Raw genomic sequence first — 15,655 nt, 5'->3', positions numbered from 1 at the left:
TGCTTATGGTATGCCCGGTGAATTTCTCATCAACTCTGGAGTACAAGCTATTTATAAAAAAACAGAAAGTGGAACAATTGAATCAACTACAATCAAGGACAAAAGGGCTTGGGAAAAATCTTACAAAGTACGCTTTTTTTGTGCGAATTTAGTGAAGAAGCCATGTTATCTGTTTACAACGCATTTTACTCCCCCACACCCTCCCCCATACAACGTTGAAGTCTACAAGGCACTTTTGTTACACAGATTCAACATTGTAAGGGGGTGGGGGTCGGTGAACAGATATTTTTCGTTCTCGCGTACCGTGTTTTTGTCGCATTCGTACGAAGACATCGTAAATTCGAATTTGTCCCAGCCCTTTTATCCTTGATCGTAGGTGATAAGCTTCGAGTATTGGCTGGTGCTGTTCGAGTATATCATTCAGTCCATGTGGATGAAGGCCAAATGTATCTCGTTACACAGCTTTCTCTTGTTGGATAAGATTTGTTGCCCAAAAGACGTTGGATTTGGGTTTGAGCAATACGACAGACACCAGATAAACAATAAAATAGCAGCTCTCGCTTCTACTTCTGTCACAGACAAAAGAAGCAGTTAAATTAACGCCAAGATGTTGTATAAGCCTCAGCATGTCCCTTGTGTTCACAAATCCTGTGCACAAAAAAAGGTTACTTGACTTTATTTTTGTGTCGACTCCCATGTACCAAATGCTGATACCCGAAAGGAAATGATTCCTTGCAAGAAGAACGTTTTCAACCTGATTCTATGAAAGACATAAAAGAACAAAGGGTTTATACCTATCAGGCTCGAACTTTTACACACATGCTTTGTAATAGAATGGAATCCTTAAAAACGGCTGGGAATTTAGGAGTTCTTGCATGCCTTTTGCCTGAGAGTGATTTCGTTTGTGCAAGACCTTTAGCACGTGATGGTAGCCGCTGAGAAAACATGTTTAGAACACATTGATGTTGCCGTCGTTCACACTATGGACTTTAAAACTGACCTGTGAAAGGTTCAAAAGATCTCATCTGTATGAGTGAGAAGATGTATCGCTCTGGATTACGTTAAGGTCGAATCTGTTTACACTCAGTGCATTACCGTAAATGGTATATTGGTTGAAGGCGGACCCTGTAGCATTGCACTATTCACTAGATTTCCAGATCTCTGAAAATCAGGTGGTATCTGCCTTTTAAAAGGTTAATATTTTCAAGTATTCTTTGTGTTAGAGAGATAATAGTTGTTCAAAGAGCGGACAACTCTACCCAGTGGATGAATCACTATTCAGCGGATAAAATGTACTCCAACCAATATATTTTATCCGCTGGATAGCGACTTATCCGCTTTTTGAACAACTGGGACCAGGGACAAATAAAACGTACAACTCACAGACTGAAACAAATCCGATAAGGTACAATGTAAGGCTGTCACTTCCCCTTCCCGTCAACGAGAATCCCTGCATTAAACTGTTTCCAAGAGTTCGTTGCAAATGCAAAAGTAAATGTTATTGGTCAGATATTGTACTTCTTGAGTCTGCATGTGTTTTATTAGTTGTAAGAGCTACCAGCGTGGTATTATTTGGAGAGCTGCTCCTTTTTTCTGGCAAAGGCTATGACTGATATTTTGTTACGATTTTTTTTGGTTACAGGGTGTGCCGTCTGATGAGATGCCAGCTTGGATGTCACCTTTGCACAAAAAGCTGACTTCCTCAAGTACCCACATAAACATTTGCCTTTTTATTGCAAAGCTGGTTATAAACGAATCCAAGGTACTTATTTCTTATTGATCTCAAATTCACACCATGTTAGACCAAGTTAAGTGGATCTATAAAAGACTGAATGAAGTTTCATTGACGAGGCAACACAGTTAAGGTTTCATAACAACGGTTGAGAAAGCATTGGCTCAAATGGTAAAAATGATTATAGTTCTTATCTTAAAAAAACAATGTACTTTGTTTAATATATATCTGTGACATAGGAAGCCTTCTACAACTGCTTCTCGACTGACAGAGTGAGGACACCTTTTGCATTCCTATTTTACATGTACGTTGACCTTGTTTTTGTTTGTATCACCTTCGAAGATATTTGAACCATATGCAAAATTTTGGCTTACTCCTCTGATGGAGCTGATCCTGCGAATGAAAGACTCTGAACAGCCAGGCACTGAAGGCATAAATTACTTTACTCTTGATCTTGTGGTCACTATGCTGTCATGGAGTAGCACAGCAATACCAGAGGTAAGTTTCATTTACGATTTTTGCATATAACTGTATTGACTCTTGCTTTGCGAGCCATAAACCTCCTAACTGTATTTAGGTTTGCCCAAGCTTGAAACCAGGAGAAAAACAACCACCTGCAGACGTTAGACCCAACACGTCTTGCATACCAATGTGATGCTTTAATTTATTACGTTTCATTTCCGTATAATGATAAACGATGTTTTTCATTGAGAATGAAAACAAGTTATTGCATTTGAACCTCTCGTTACAGACACATGTGTTAGTTAGTTGTAAATGCAATGTCTTCTGTTGTGCTGTTGTGTTATTCTTGCTTCTTGGTTATCTGAACAAGAGTGACACGTTACTGAACCAAGGATATCGACTTCCCTTAACTGTTGATTGAAGCTTAATTTTGTTTCATTTAGCTATTTTTTTATTGACTGTTTTCTTGAATTTCTGATCCTTAATTTCTTCCAGGATCGGTATCTAACAAGCAGGTTTCTTGAGTTTATGATGTCAAGAACTCAACACAGGAATCGCTCTGTGTTCAGAAACAATTTAGAGATTATAAAAAGCATGGTAGAAATCTGGAAGGACAGACTCCACATGCCTACAAAGTAAGTGATCCAGATTTTTCTTTCTGTAGCTGTTCTTTTCAAGTTTTTATGTTACTGTTTGTACAATTCTTGATAAGATAACAAGCAAAACCCTTAATGGAGGAAGCCTTTTCCACTAATTCTTTCTTTATTTAGATTAGGTCCTGAATTAGGTAATAACTACAAATGATAGCGCGTAAGGTTGCTGCAAACTTATGGTTCTCCAGCCTTTGATTGACTACATAAATGTATATTCATTACGGAATGAGATAAATAATGAAAACTTCTTTAGTTCGTGTATATTATCTGATGTGTTTTAGCTTGCAGTAGTTATAGTATCAGGAAGGTAAGTAGTAGTCTGCCCTCGTCTTGATTGTTAATTGCAGATAGGTTATACTCAAACAATTTTCTCGTTTTCTGTTGCTTTTAAAACAATTGTACATGTTTTTCATTTGGTAAATTTGAATCACCCACTTGCGTATGCGTTTCCTTTCAATATAAGCTAACCAACATCAGTGAAATATCACCGCGCGTATCTGCTCTGTTTTGTATACCGTATACCGTGTTAGTAAAGGTAATAACTCGTGTAGGTATTGTCAATTTGTTATATTGTGTGCCCAAATCATCCTCATTCATGAGGATTTCTTCTGTTCAGCAAGTCTGCTAAAGCTTTTACATGATTTTAAGGGTGCTATTCGATGCGTTTTCCAACCCTGACCCCACGAAGAAGGACAATACTGCTGGTATTCAGTTGCTTGGTATCATTGCTGCTAATGGTCTTTCGCCCATTTCAATTGATTCTACCATTGATGAAGACAGGTGGGTAGTAAAATGTCACATCAATTCATTTTCTCTGTAGTTTGCCACAATTAAAGTTATTCGTTTGCTTATTTAGGAACAAAACGTTGCATTCTTTGCTTTAAGATTAGTGTTTAATCCATTTGGTCAGGTGCTCGCCCCTTAAGCACTTGCATCATTCTCTACTTTTGAAATAGTATTGTATGTTGTTACGGAGTATTCATAATCATCATCATCATCATCGTCATCATCATCATCATCATCGTATCTTTATTTACCCTTGAATTTTAAGAGTAGCTCATGCAGCTAATATCTCCGAGCATTTACCCACCCAACCATGAGAGTATACACACAAAGACCAGACCACAACACCGGGAACTACGTTCCCTACTCTTTGCGAACAGTGAGTGGGTTCTTTAACGTCCCACAGAGTTATTTACAAACAAGGGTTGTGAGACGGGGCCTACGGTTTTATCGTCCTTACCCGAGAAGACTAGAAAGTCTAACCATTTGCAGATGTCAGAGTATTGGTGTGAGTGTCACATGTCATTAATCTATTCATGTTAGATGATTCTTTAATCACACATATTTGTAAAAATCATTGCGATGTTTCCAGTTTTAAATCTCAGAGTCTCACTAGAAATGGGTACAATTTCTAATCTGAGAACGTCAGAATAAACAAAACTTCTTGTGTTTGAAATTCACAGATTTTACAGCTGTCTTGTGAATAATTTGACGTTCAAGTACAAAGAGGTTCATGCTGCTACAGCCGAAGTTATTGGTTTACTGATGAAGCAAGCAGCTGATGTTCAGAAGGTCAGTTTCTTTTGATTATGTTAGTCTATTTCCTGAGAGCTCTACTTTCCTTACATAAAACCACCGTTGTAAGGTCACCTTAGCCCTCCTATATTTCAAGTAGTTTGCCAAACATGATGGTGATGATGATGCTGATAGTGGATGTGGTGGTTTTGGTGATATGATGATGGATGTAGAATGCTAAATGACCGCGGCACTTCATACCAGAAATGATTAAACTACAGAATTTTTAAAGCTCTCAAGAAAGCTGAGTAATTAAGAATTAAGCATGTCAAAAGTTAAGCATGCCAATCGATTTACTCAGTTTCAAGTTTAGGGCAGTTTTCATTTGATTGTCTTAAAACCAAAACCAAAGTAATTTCTCTAACCAATCCCAACAAATGCAAACAGAAAACGAACCAATCAGAATTCAAAGCAAATACATGTCACCGATGTCAAGCGCGGGAAAACGCGTGTGAGCAAGTCACGGTTGGTTTTGGTTTTGCTTCTCATTGGTTGAGAAAGGGGCGCGAGTTTTGCCAACCAATCAAACTGAGAACCGCTCTAATGGAGGGAACTCCAGTATCAAGTTGCCGACACAACATTAGCACGCTTCCCAAACGTTTCAATCAAGTTCTCAGGGCAGCGAAAAGTCGTTGAGATGATGATCTCAACGTAAGTGAGATACGCTACCTTAAGCCCAGATAAAATATGCAGTATATTTTGTAGGTATTTGATGGTCCTCTACATGACATGGTCACTCAGAAGCTGTCAACGTTAATTAATTCAGCCAAACCAGAACCTGGCAAGTTCATCACGTGTGTACACAAACTACAACTCAACTATCCGCCTATTGTCGACAGGTACATGCAGTAGTCTATTTATTTAAAGGTTGCTGACTTTTCTTTCCAAGAGTATGCTTACAATAGAATTAACTGTAAGATGTCCAATCTATGTATGCAAACACCTTAAAAGTACAATTGTGTTTCATGTTTAATTTCAGATTTGTGAATCAGATCTTGTTTAAGCTGCCCTCTGTACATGGTGATTTCAAAAAATACTGCCTTGAGATTGTTTGTTCCAGAGCAGAGCATATTCCAAACATGTTCACAGAGCTGAAAACAAAAGGATTAAAAGAAATTTTGTCTCATAGGTGAGTCTGTTAGGAGATGGATGAACTCATGAAGTCACTTTTTGTGACTGTTAGTTTGCCTGGATTTGACCCCATTTTTTCAGTCATTTACTATTGGCTCGAGCACCCCGATAACTCGAACCCTATTCTGAAAACATCGCTTGGTAAACTGTAAAATGTCAGCCAAATTGCAAAACTATTTCATCTTTATTGATAACGTGTATATTTTCATAAAATTTTGGCTATGAAATTCCCAAACTAAACGTTCTTATCAAAAGGCTCTTTATAAAGCAGACGTATTGCACCAATTTGACCCGTGATTGTGAAAATGATGAAACCACGGCATTTTATTAATTATTAAAAGGATACTTGGACTTCAACACCAAACCCACTTACCCGAAGAATGTTTTGTTTCCCTTGGGAATTCGAGTTTGCAGGTTTCTACTGTACTTGTATTCGTGGTAACAGCTGTACCCTTATGATCAATTCACATACAAGAAGTGATTAACAAATACCAAAATATTTCAGAGATGAAGGAAGCCAGGTTGCAATGCTTCGGATAATTCAGCGTTTACTGAAAAAGCTGACTGTTCCAGAACTCCAGTTTTTGTTTCCATCAGTAACTGCCTTTGTAACTCATCCAAGCACAATGTGCAGAGAGCTTATGTATGATATACTCATCTGGATTTACGACACTTTCAGGTTTGTATTCTGTTACATTCTGTTACATACTAGACAACTGTCGTGATATTACGTTTTGTCTCAAAGAAATAACATGGGTACGAATGAACACATAGTCGAGCAAATGGTAAAAAAACCTTATGATTTTAACACCTTTGATTAATTAGGTGATCGGTATAATTTTGATTTTATAGGACCTTTCGGAACCACCGTTAAGTAATATATAATTATAATAAGAGCCTGACACCGGAAAAAATTTGAAACAAAATATCTTGAACTTCAATTTGAAGTCCAAAAGGATGCGACTCCATGTGGAAATACTACATACATATCAAATATCTCTCATATCAAACTTAGGGTGATGACGTTATAAGTCACGTCACTACATCCAAATAAGCGTTGTAGTTCACTGTCTAAATAGGGTGTTATCAATTGAAGAGCAGAGAACATGATTAGGAGGCTATTTGTAAGGGTTACTTAAAATTGGGCGGTTTACATCTTTTTGAAAAAAAATTAAGGGGGCTAACCGTAACTGTAAAGATAAAGGAGTCTGGGTGTTAGCGACTTTGGATGGCCATATCTTCTCCAGTTGGAGGCACAAGGCAACCAAGTGCGATATGTTAATAGAAGTCCGTGTAAAGAACGTCCTTGTCATTGATGTCACCGGTACCGTGACCGTGTTGCATTGAAAAATCCAGTGCGTTGTAAAATTATGTTAAGCTAGATGAATCGACAGTTTATCGCCAGATTTGTGTAGATGTATTTACGCAATATTTCAGAAGAAGTATTGTAATTCTGGTAAAAAGACGTGAAGACGAGAAAGCTAAAAAACATGAGCTGAATCCTATTAAGGGGGGATTCTACCTAAATTTGAATGAAATTGGAAGAGGTTTTAAGAAGGGATAGAAGAAAGAAAATGATTTTTGGAACACCAACAGACAGTTGATACCCATGCAAGAGCACCCCAGGTTGCTAGTGGACTAACTTGGTGTCCGTCTATTAATTATTGACTACATGTCAAGTGGCGGAAAAATGGCTTTAGGAACCCCCCCCCCCCCCCCCCCCTTTAAGCAGTTGGTTTTCTAAATGCCTGAAAGAAGTTTCTCGTTAGGGTTTGAAACGCTTACCTCCGTTTCTTCCGGATCTACCGTCATGTAAGGCACGTCTACGGGTCTTGCCTTCATCTTTTTCATGAAGGGTGTGCCAGTAAAAACATTGCTCATCTATTGCTGCAAATCCCTTTGCAGTTCTTTTTCTTTCAGTTTCTTTAAGTTTCTGACCGAGACAAAATCCGTTTTTTCTGCCATAAGACCATATACCATCGCTTGATCACTAATTCCTACATGAGAAACGCCACAATCCTTGAACAGCCGGCTTGGTAGTTAAAATGATATCAAGAAGTGTTTGGCTCTCTTGTAGCTCTTAAAGTTCAACCGAAAAATTGTAATTTTCTTTGCTGCCAGAATAATGCTTGTCAAAAGTTACTTTACCAGTTAAGATACCGTGTCTATGTTGTTCTTGCATCATCGTCTAATCAGGATTCCTCTGAAAGCTGCAATAGTGGGAAAAATGTATAACATCGCCGATGTTAGTCATTATAGTATATAATATTGAACTCTGTTTTCACTACTTCATGTAATTGGGTGTGTTTATGTAAGCTATTTGAATTACAATAAAGGAGCAGTTGAAGGGGAATTAAAATTTAGCACTGATAAATTAAGAGTCATGAATCAAGTACTAATCAGTTAATGTTTTGAACTTCTTAAAGTTCCACTTTTGCGTGGATACGGCGCCAGCGTAAAGTTCAGTTTGTGAAAGTCTGATGCATTTATCTGCAGAGCCGATGAGTTATTCCAGGCCGAGGAAGGTGCTGCAGATATCCTGGCTGTCGCAAAAGATTGCCTCCTTCAAGGCCTTGCAGATGACAACAGAGATCTTAAGTACATAACTTGTTTACTGGTGCAGTGATATACTTGTTAATTTCTTCTTACAAATAATAAGAGTTGCAACTAAGCATAATTTATAGTTATTCTGCTCGGTCTTTAGTTGTTGTATTTACTTGTACATTAGGTTGAAGTTAAGAAATTTCTGGAGTGATGAGAATCGACTCCCAGGAACCACGCTGGAACGTTTGGTTGAAGTATTACGAGCCATGTATTCACCCAACACTGAGAATCAGGTTTGGATATAGTTATAACTAGTTACAAACAGACGCCCATTAGAGCTTGAAATTTCACACGCATGTTTCTCATTGGCCAAAGTTATTGTTTACAAATGATGTCAGTATGATGATGATAAATATTAGATTCGCATCCCCATGAGTCATAAACAATTTTAACTGACTCAGTTGTGTTTCAAAATTCACCTTTTAACAGTACCTGGGCAACACTACAAACCTTATTCTGCACCTGACCTCCCTCAGCCCTGATTATGGCCGCATGATGTTTGAGCAGCCATTGTCTGAGTGCAAGTTTGAGGTGAGATTAGAGTTTACAGTATCAGTGACCATGACATGCTTTCAGGTAAGTGCAATAATTAACATTTCAATCCTCCTTTTTATACAGGAATACCAAATAAATTACTCATGGCAACAGAGGCATGTGTTGATGACACCCCTGTTTGCAGCAACTCAAAGCTCGTTTAGCTCTGGGATGACGCAAACACAAGGCTCAATGTCAGTGGATGGTGGTCCTGAGCTGAGGGCTACACAGAATCTACAGTTCACTCCAACTCAGGATCATGGGAGATCGCAGACCTTCGACTGGCTTAATCCCAGTCAGGTTTGTCTTCCATTTGATGTATTAATCCCTTGGACTGGATTTAACTTAGCTTATGTCATAGCAGGTGGCTAGATGTGTTTTACCCAGTCTAGTTCATCATTTTTACAAAATGCGTTTTTTGTTTTGTTTTCTTAATTCACAATGCTGGTATCATGTTCATAAAAGCTAGCCTCCATGTTACGGTCTCCGAGGAGCATTTGTATTACATTTATATCCGTAATGATTTAGAGCAACAAAAGAAGATTCAGTCTGCGTTTTTATTTTGTGGACAGGCGCGTTTTTCTGTCAGCCAAATTAAACATGGTCTACTCGGTTGAAAGTTTCACATTGAATTTGATTATGTTGCCAAACACTTCAAGACATAGTAATAAATGAACTGCATTCACGGGAGGATTCAGCTTTTTCACTCAGTTACTTTCTTTCTCTCGCTTAAGGAATCAACTCCTGTTCAGTCTTTTGTTACCACCTCCACCCAAGCACAGTCATCATTACTGTTCAGCACCTCACAGAGAAGAGTCGACAGAAGGGCGTTCAAACCTGTTCCTCCTGACTTTGGAAGGCAAAAAATGATGCCCTCACAAGACCCAAGCCAGCAGTCTCAAGGTCCGCTTTCTATACCACTGCGCTGTCTATTCAATTGGTATTGTTTCCAACGAGTGACTCACACCGCAATTGTCTGTTAACACGTCAAACTCATAGCACCTCTTTTACTTTCCGTAGCACTTAAGGGTGCTGATACTTCTAGTTTAGTATTAGCTTTTGGATTTTGAAAATCGTGGTAATAAGCTTTTGAAATGAAGCAAGCTTGCAAGAACAGACTTTGAAAAAGGAACGAATAGGTTTATTGTTTGTCGGTGGAACGGTTTGCGGAATGTAGCATTCAGGTATCCATTGAGTTGACTACCTTTAAATACCATCATGGATGCTTTTGTTGTATTCACATATACGCAGGGCATCAGGTTATACCCTGAACATGTTGTTCTTCACGTCATTTGATAGTTGCTTTGTGCTGTTTACTGTTAAAGGAGCAAGTGGGAAGGATGAAATTTCAAGATTGAAAAGGCGTTTCCTGAAAGACACGACTGACAGAAGCGAATTCTTTGCGAAACAAATGGCAAAGAGGAATATACTAAGAAAGGTAAACAAAAATAAGCACTTTCTTATAAATAAATTATTATATCACTGATACGAAGCCTTGCCTGAAACACTAAAAATTCATTGGTTGCCTGTAAAGTTTAGGATTGAATTTAAAATTCTGTTGATTGTTTTTAAGATTTTTAGGGGCCTAGCACCTTCGTATTTATTATTTCTAAGCCTGTGTCCAGATATAACTCAAGACGTTCTAACGACAGCACCTTGCTTAGTTATCCGAATATTAAGCCTAAGGCTACTCTCGGTGAAAGGGCCTTTGTGTTTGCCGCACCTAAGTTATGGAATGCTCTGCCTAGACTTATCAGGGAACCCACTTCTATTGATACTTTTAAGAGAAAGCTGAAGACTCACCTTTTTGAAAAGGCATTTTTAGCTTAGACTATTTCTTAATTTTAGCCATAAGTTTCTTTTTATTTTTATTTTTTTGTTATTATTATTAGGATGGCGCATTTGAATATATTTATATAGATATTTGCGCCTTATAAACTTCTAAATTATTATTATTATTATTATTATTATTATTATTATTATTATAATTATTATTATTATTGTTGTTATTATTATTATTATTATTATTATTATTATTATTATTATTATTATTATTATTATTATTATTATTATTATTATTATTATTATTAATTGTAGTCTGGTATAGTTGACATTATGTTCCCAAGTTTGGCCGAGTAAATACTGTCTTCTGAGATTATTTTGAATTTTCCATGATTGCTTAAATTAGAAATAATTATGCATATAATCATTTTCTGAATGGTGTGTTATCTCAAGTAATCAAAGTAATCCTGTGTGAATTTTTACTCCTGATTACCAAGTCATTGAATAGAACGGCAGGCAAATTCCATCAAGAATGTAACAATACGCTTCAAGCCAGTGTTGTCCACAAATGTGTGTCGAATTATTTTCTCCATATGAAATAAAAATATTCTTGCAGTTAGGGACCTTCTAAGTACAGCCTATAACACTATGGTTTTGCTACTCGACTCTTTCATGGTGTAGAGGTGCATTGGCAAACTTGGTAAAATCATGAAGTGCAGGTCAGAAACAAGACCCACGCATAATTTTCAACGTTATTGATCCTAGCTTGTCACGAACGTGTACGTAGAGGAGTCAGAATTTTTGTTTCTTCTCCATGATATGCTTGTGACAGTAAACGCAGGTTACTGAGCTCTATGTTTACCTTCTCTTTTATTTGCATTGATAATCTTCTGGAGCTGGGCTGAAGCACCTGCCAACACTATCTTGCTTTCTCCGCTCTTGTCATTCTTATTGCAACCTTAGTAGTTATCAGTGTCGTTTGTTAAGAATGTCTTTATTATTTTTATACAGCAAGCCACTGAGAGGCAGAAGGCTTCCCGTGAGAGCCGTGTTGTCATGTACAGGAAATATCGCACTGGTGACTTGCCAGATATTCAGATCAAGTTTTCTGAACTCGTTGCACCCCTACAAGCGGTAGCACAGGTGAAAAGCAACTGTTACTTGTTTTAACTTGCTGGGGTTTTTAAGCCATCCTCCATTAGGAAAAGGAGAGTGGAGAGTTTTTATGTAATGTTTAGTGTAGATGATCGGTGGAGGTGACCTTGCAACCTTAAGAACAATTACCTGTACCTTTTTGATTGAGATGTGATCAATCCGCCAATTGACGTCAGAAGCCTACTTCAGCAATAAGAGGTTCTTATTGTTGTAAATAACGTATTGCATATATTTTGTCGTGTTTTGTTCTATTTGTTTCAGTGTGACAGCACTTTTGCTAAGCAGTTGTTCAGTGTGCTATTTCGAGGAATATTTTCTCAAATTGAAGAGAAGTTGCCAGAGAGGGAGGCAGTCAGTGTGACATCAAACATCAAGTCAGCTGTGAATAACGTGATGTCCTCCTCAACACAATTCTTCCCTGCATTCATCTCCAGTATTCAGGTTTGTTTCTTTCTCTTTTATAAACAATATTCTGTCAGCTTTGATAACGAGCACTGGGTTCTGCACATTTCCTATTTAAATATACGAATGCAGCATTGGAATTTTCAGTTAAAATTTCATTAATTTATATTTGATTTTCTTATAATTACCTAGTAACCTATTTTGCGAGGCATTTTTTAAGGATCTTATTCAATATCATATCTTATCATGTTAAAACGTGGTGTACGCATAATGACAGTTTATCTAACAGTGTATGTTATTTCCTTAGGACATTTGTTACCATGAGTACAAACTTTCTATCGACCCAACCTCTGTTAGTACAGCATGTTTGACAAGCCTACAGCAGCCCATTGGTAAATGGAATTGTCGTAATTTTAAAGCCCTAGTTACTAAATGAAGTGCTTCTTATGTAATGTTGAATTGTTTTCCAGCAAGTGTTGTGGTGTTCTGAACATATCGAAGAAGAGTAGGCAGCTAATGCTGATGCACACCACAGCATAATGAGCCGGCGCTCACACAAGGCAATTATGAGCTTCGAGTATCCCTAATCGTGTTTGTTTTATTACCATTACACATCTCAGTGAATCAATGGATGCCTGATGCATATGGGCAGAGTAACAGTGCTTTTGACAAATCCACTTCTGCAGCCGATTTTTATTTTTTTAGATGAGTGTGTTTATACCAGGGGCTCGTTTTGAACATTCACTATGTTTTGGGTTGTAGGGATCATGCTGCTTGAGAAACAGTTACTGCAGATTGACGATGATGGCCAGAGTAGCCACAAGAGAGCGAGATCCGCTGTTGCCCCACCTTCAGAAGTAACCACAACATGGATAGAATTGTCAAAGTAAGTCTCCCAGCTCTTATTTATACGATCACTAAGTAGAAGTCAATGGTGTCATTGGTTGAATTCTATCGCTTAATAATCCAGAGTCTACTGTGCAATTATCACGATGGCGAGTTCTTTTATCCTCTATTTTTGCTCTGTTGTTGTTTCTCTGTAGGTTGTACAGGTCCTTGGGTGATTATGACGTGTTACGGGGAATCTTTACTGGACACATTGGTACCAAACCCATTACCCAGGATGCCTTGGAAGCAGAAGCACGCGGAGACTTTTCACAAGCTCTCAAACTGTACAATGAGGTAACAGTTTTTCCAGAATCAAGTCTTGCGTGAGAAAAACTGTCTATTGCTTGATACGTTGTTGTCGGCGTACTGACTTCGTTTAAGTGTTAAATTTATCGTCTTGGTTGATATATGATAATCTGTTGAACAGGCTTTTGCTACTGAGACCTGGCAAGATGGTGAACCTCAGCAAGAAGAAGAAGATTTGTGGGAAGATGGCAGGTTACAGGCAAGTGTCGGGCCAGACTGGAATTAATGAACGGCTAGTAAAAGAACCTGTTCAACTGGCCAAGTTGAGTTTCAAAATATGTTAACAAAATTATTTTAGTTATCGTTCATACTTTTTTCATCCTCCTTGACAAAGAGCTAGTTCATTTGTCTATGTTTCAGTTGGCTCGGTTTTCTTTGTTCTTGATCTGAGAAGCTGGTGCTGGCTTTGATTGTAACAGGAGGGCGGGGCTGAAACAATAGCTCAGTGATAACAACGGCAGTACAATGCAATAATGTATCCCCCTCGATATATTCCTCTCGACCTAGTCTCCCGCAGAGGCCCCTTAAAAGACAATAAAATAACACTAAATGGACAGTCCATGTACATACAGTGATGTAAAGGATTGTATCTGAAAAGGCGGCAATCGCTTAGTTCCGTATGCAAATAGTGTTCCATATGATCTGGGTAGGTAAGCGCAGACTGGTGATTTTGACGAGTAGGCATTGGCATGACGGACGCAGCGTAATTTATAGACCAGCCGAATTCTAGGAAGTCTGCAACATTGCGATTGGCTTATTCCTTAAGATAGGCTCTCCAAACCGGAATATTGAGCTGGGTATAAACTGGCGCTCCAGCTCTGAATGAGTTAGGCTGCGAAAATCGTGAGGCGAGCATATGAGCGATCACCACTCGCACAATTTGGTGGGGGCAAGTAATAAATATATAAATGTAATAAATAATAAATCGTTTTCGTGTCCGTGTCCGTGCTGTGATCGAGTTTTGAAGGCAGAGATAAACAAATAGTGTGGCTGGTTAGTCACTGTCGATCAGGAATGGGCACTTTCCGTTTCGGCAATGCAACATGGGATGGTCCGCGGATTTGCAGACCCGACAAATGTGATGAGGGACTTAGTTCGATGCCTCGGAATCGCAAGAGCAGGACCCTCGATAATTCCAAGTTTGACAGCTCCTAAATTGCTCTAAAAAATTTGAACTTGCTTGGTGAGGGGGCGTTGGTCGCGAAGAATTGACCTTGGTAGAGCACAAGTCTGAATGCGTAAAAAATATCGACGCAGTTTCGCGAATCTCCACTATGCTCTCTCATTCCAAGCGACGTTGTTCGACTTGCCGCGCTAGATATGAATAGAAAGCACGGGCACTGTTTCAAGAATAACTAGTCGCCTTGACCATTAGTCTTAGTAATTCGAGGATGCCGAGGATGGATTTGTTCGCATCTGCGTCGTAGTGCTCAACCATGGCCATGTAGCTGGCTACAAAAGCCGGAAGGTCTACTGATTCAAAAACTACATTTTGCCGACGTACCTAGCATAAAATCTTGTGGCCAATTTACGACTCTTTTCTTGCTCGAAATGCTTGCTGTAGATCCTGGAGTGGCTAAGGATTGGGGTGCCGTTTTCAGGAGTAAACGAAGAACCTCCAATTCCAATGCCAGTTTTAACTGTTGAAGCTGTACCAACTCTAACTCTCTGTTCATGTGATCTCTCCAAGCGTCTCTGCAAGCCACTTGAGATCGGTCAAGAGAAGCTATGGGATTCTCTTCAGGATTTTCCAGGTCGAAGTGCGCCAACTGTTCGAACAATTGATACGGGAACTCGTGACCGGGTTCCACGATTGCAGATTTTGACTTCTACGCTGATTTGTCAGCTTTTGACTTGAGAGACGTTATAGTGGTGCAATGAGATTAGAACTCACGCTAGAGATTGACTACAAGGAGTCGAGAGGGTAATCGTTTCGGGTGACATTGAAGAAGATTGAGCAATCTGAAAGCTGACACTAACCCTATCTAACAAGCGTAACTCGAGCGCTGCGTCTTATCTGTAGGTGATTAGCAATCACCACCATAGTGAATCATTGTACCATTCAGTCTAAATAGTTAACGATATAAGACAATTGTATCAATCATTTCTACAAAACTAACGTGGTCTTAAAGGGGAAGTATCATGGGGTTCTTGATATCTTTTGTTAAAAATGATGAAATAAGACCTTCAATCAGCTGCCATAATAATTCTAGAATGACGAGAGGAACGAAATCAACTCAATTCTTGAAAGAAACAACTCGTGATCTGTTCTAGCGCATTTTGGAAACAAAAATGCGAGAACTTGAAAAACATTAGCCTAATATTTTTCAAGTTTCAATCGAAACCGGCGTACCCTGTCTCTGGCCAGAGGCACTAATCGACAGTTTTATTGTACTGGAGTGATAATTTTTAACAAACTTGACAATTA

General features: G+C 38.6%; 1 protein-coding gene across 2 annotated transcripts in view; it reads left to right on the top strand.

The window, feature by feature from the left end:
• LOC146463051 (DNA-dependent protein kinase catalytic subunit-like) overlaps positions 1-15,655 on the top strand; it is a 121,228-nt gene that overhangs the window by 79,953 nt on the left and 25,620 nt on the right. For both annotated transcript variants that reach the window (XM_085084882.1, XM_085084881.1), the window contains exons 62-81: positions 1,643-1,762; positions 2,075-2,230; positions 2,690-2,829; positions 3,496-3,627; positions 4,314-4,422; positions 5,131-5,264; positions 5,405-5,554; positions 6,062-6,235; positions 8,053-8,154; positions 8,285-8,393; positions 8,590-8,691; positions 8,779-8,994; positions 9,429-9,597; positions 10,020-10,132; positions 11,488-11,619; positions 11,893-12,072; positions 12,341-12,425; positions 12,796-12,919; positions 13,077-13,215; positions 13,349-13,426. In XM_085084882.1, coding sequence (XP_084941008.1) covers positions 1,643-1,762; positions 2,075-2,230; positions 2,690-2,829; positions 3,496-3,627; positions 4,314-4,422; positions 5,131-5,264; positions 5,405-5,554; positions 6,062-6,235; positions 8,053-8,154; positions 8,285-8,393; positions 8,590-8,691; positions 8,779-8,994; positions 9,429-9,597; positions 10,020-10,132; positions 11,488-11,619; positions 11,893-12,072; positions 12,341-12,425; positions 12,796-12,919; positions 13,077-13,215; positions 13,349-13,426 — 2,664 coding nt within the window. The remainder of the gene's footprint in view (positions 1-1,642; positions 1,763-2,074; positions 2,231-2,689; positions 2,830-3,495; positions 3,628-4,313; positions 4,423-5,130; positions 5,265-5,404; positions 5,555-6,061; positions 6,236-8,052; positions 8,155-8,284; positions 8,394-8,589; positions 8,692-8,778; positions 8,995-9,428; positions 9,598-10,019; positions 10,133-11,487; positions 11,620-11,892; positions 12,073-12,340; positions 12,426-12,795; positions 12,920-13,076; positions 13,216-13,348; positions 13,427-15,655) is intronic.

This window comes from Pavona decussata, unplaced genomic scaffold, assembly GCF_977016875.1.
Source record: "Pavona decussata unplaced genomic scaffold, jaPavDecu1.1 SCAFFOLD_181, whole genome shotgun sequence".
Taxonomy (NCBI): Eukaryota; Metazoa; Cnidaria; class Anthozoa; order Scleractinia; family Agariciidae; genus Pavona; species Pavona decussata.
This window is presented reverse-complemented; position numbering and strand designations above follow the sequence as displayed.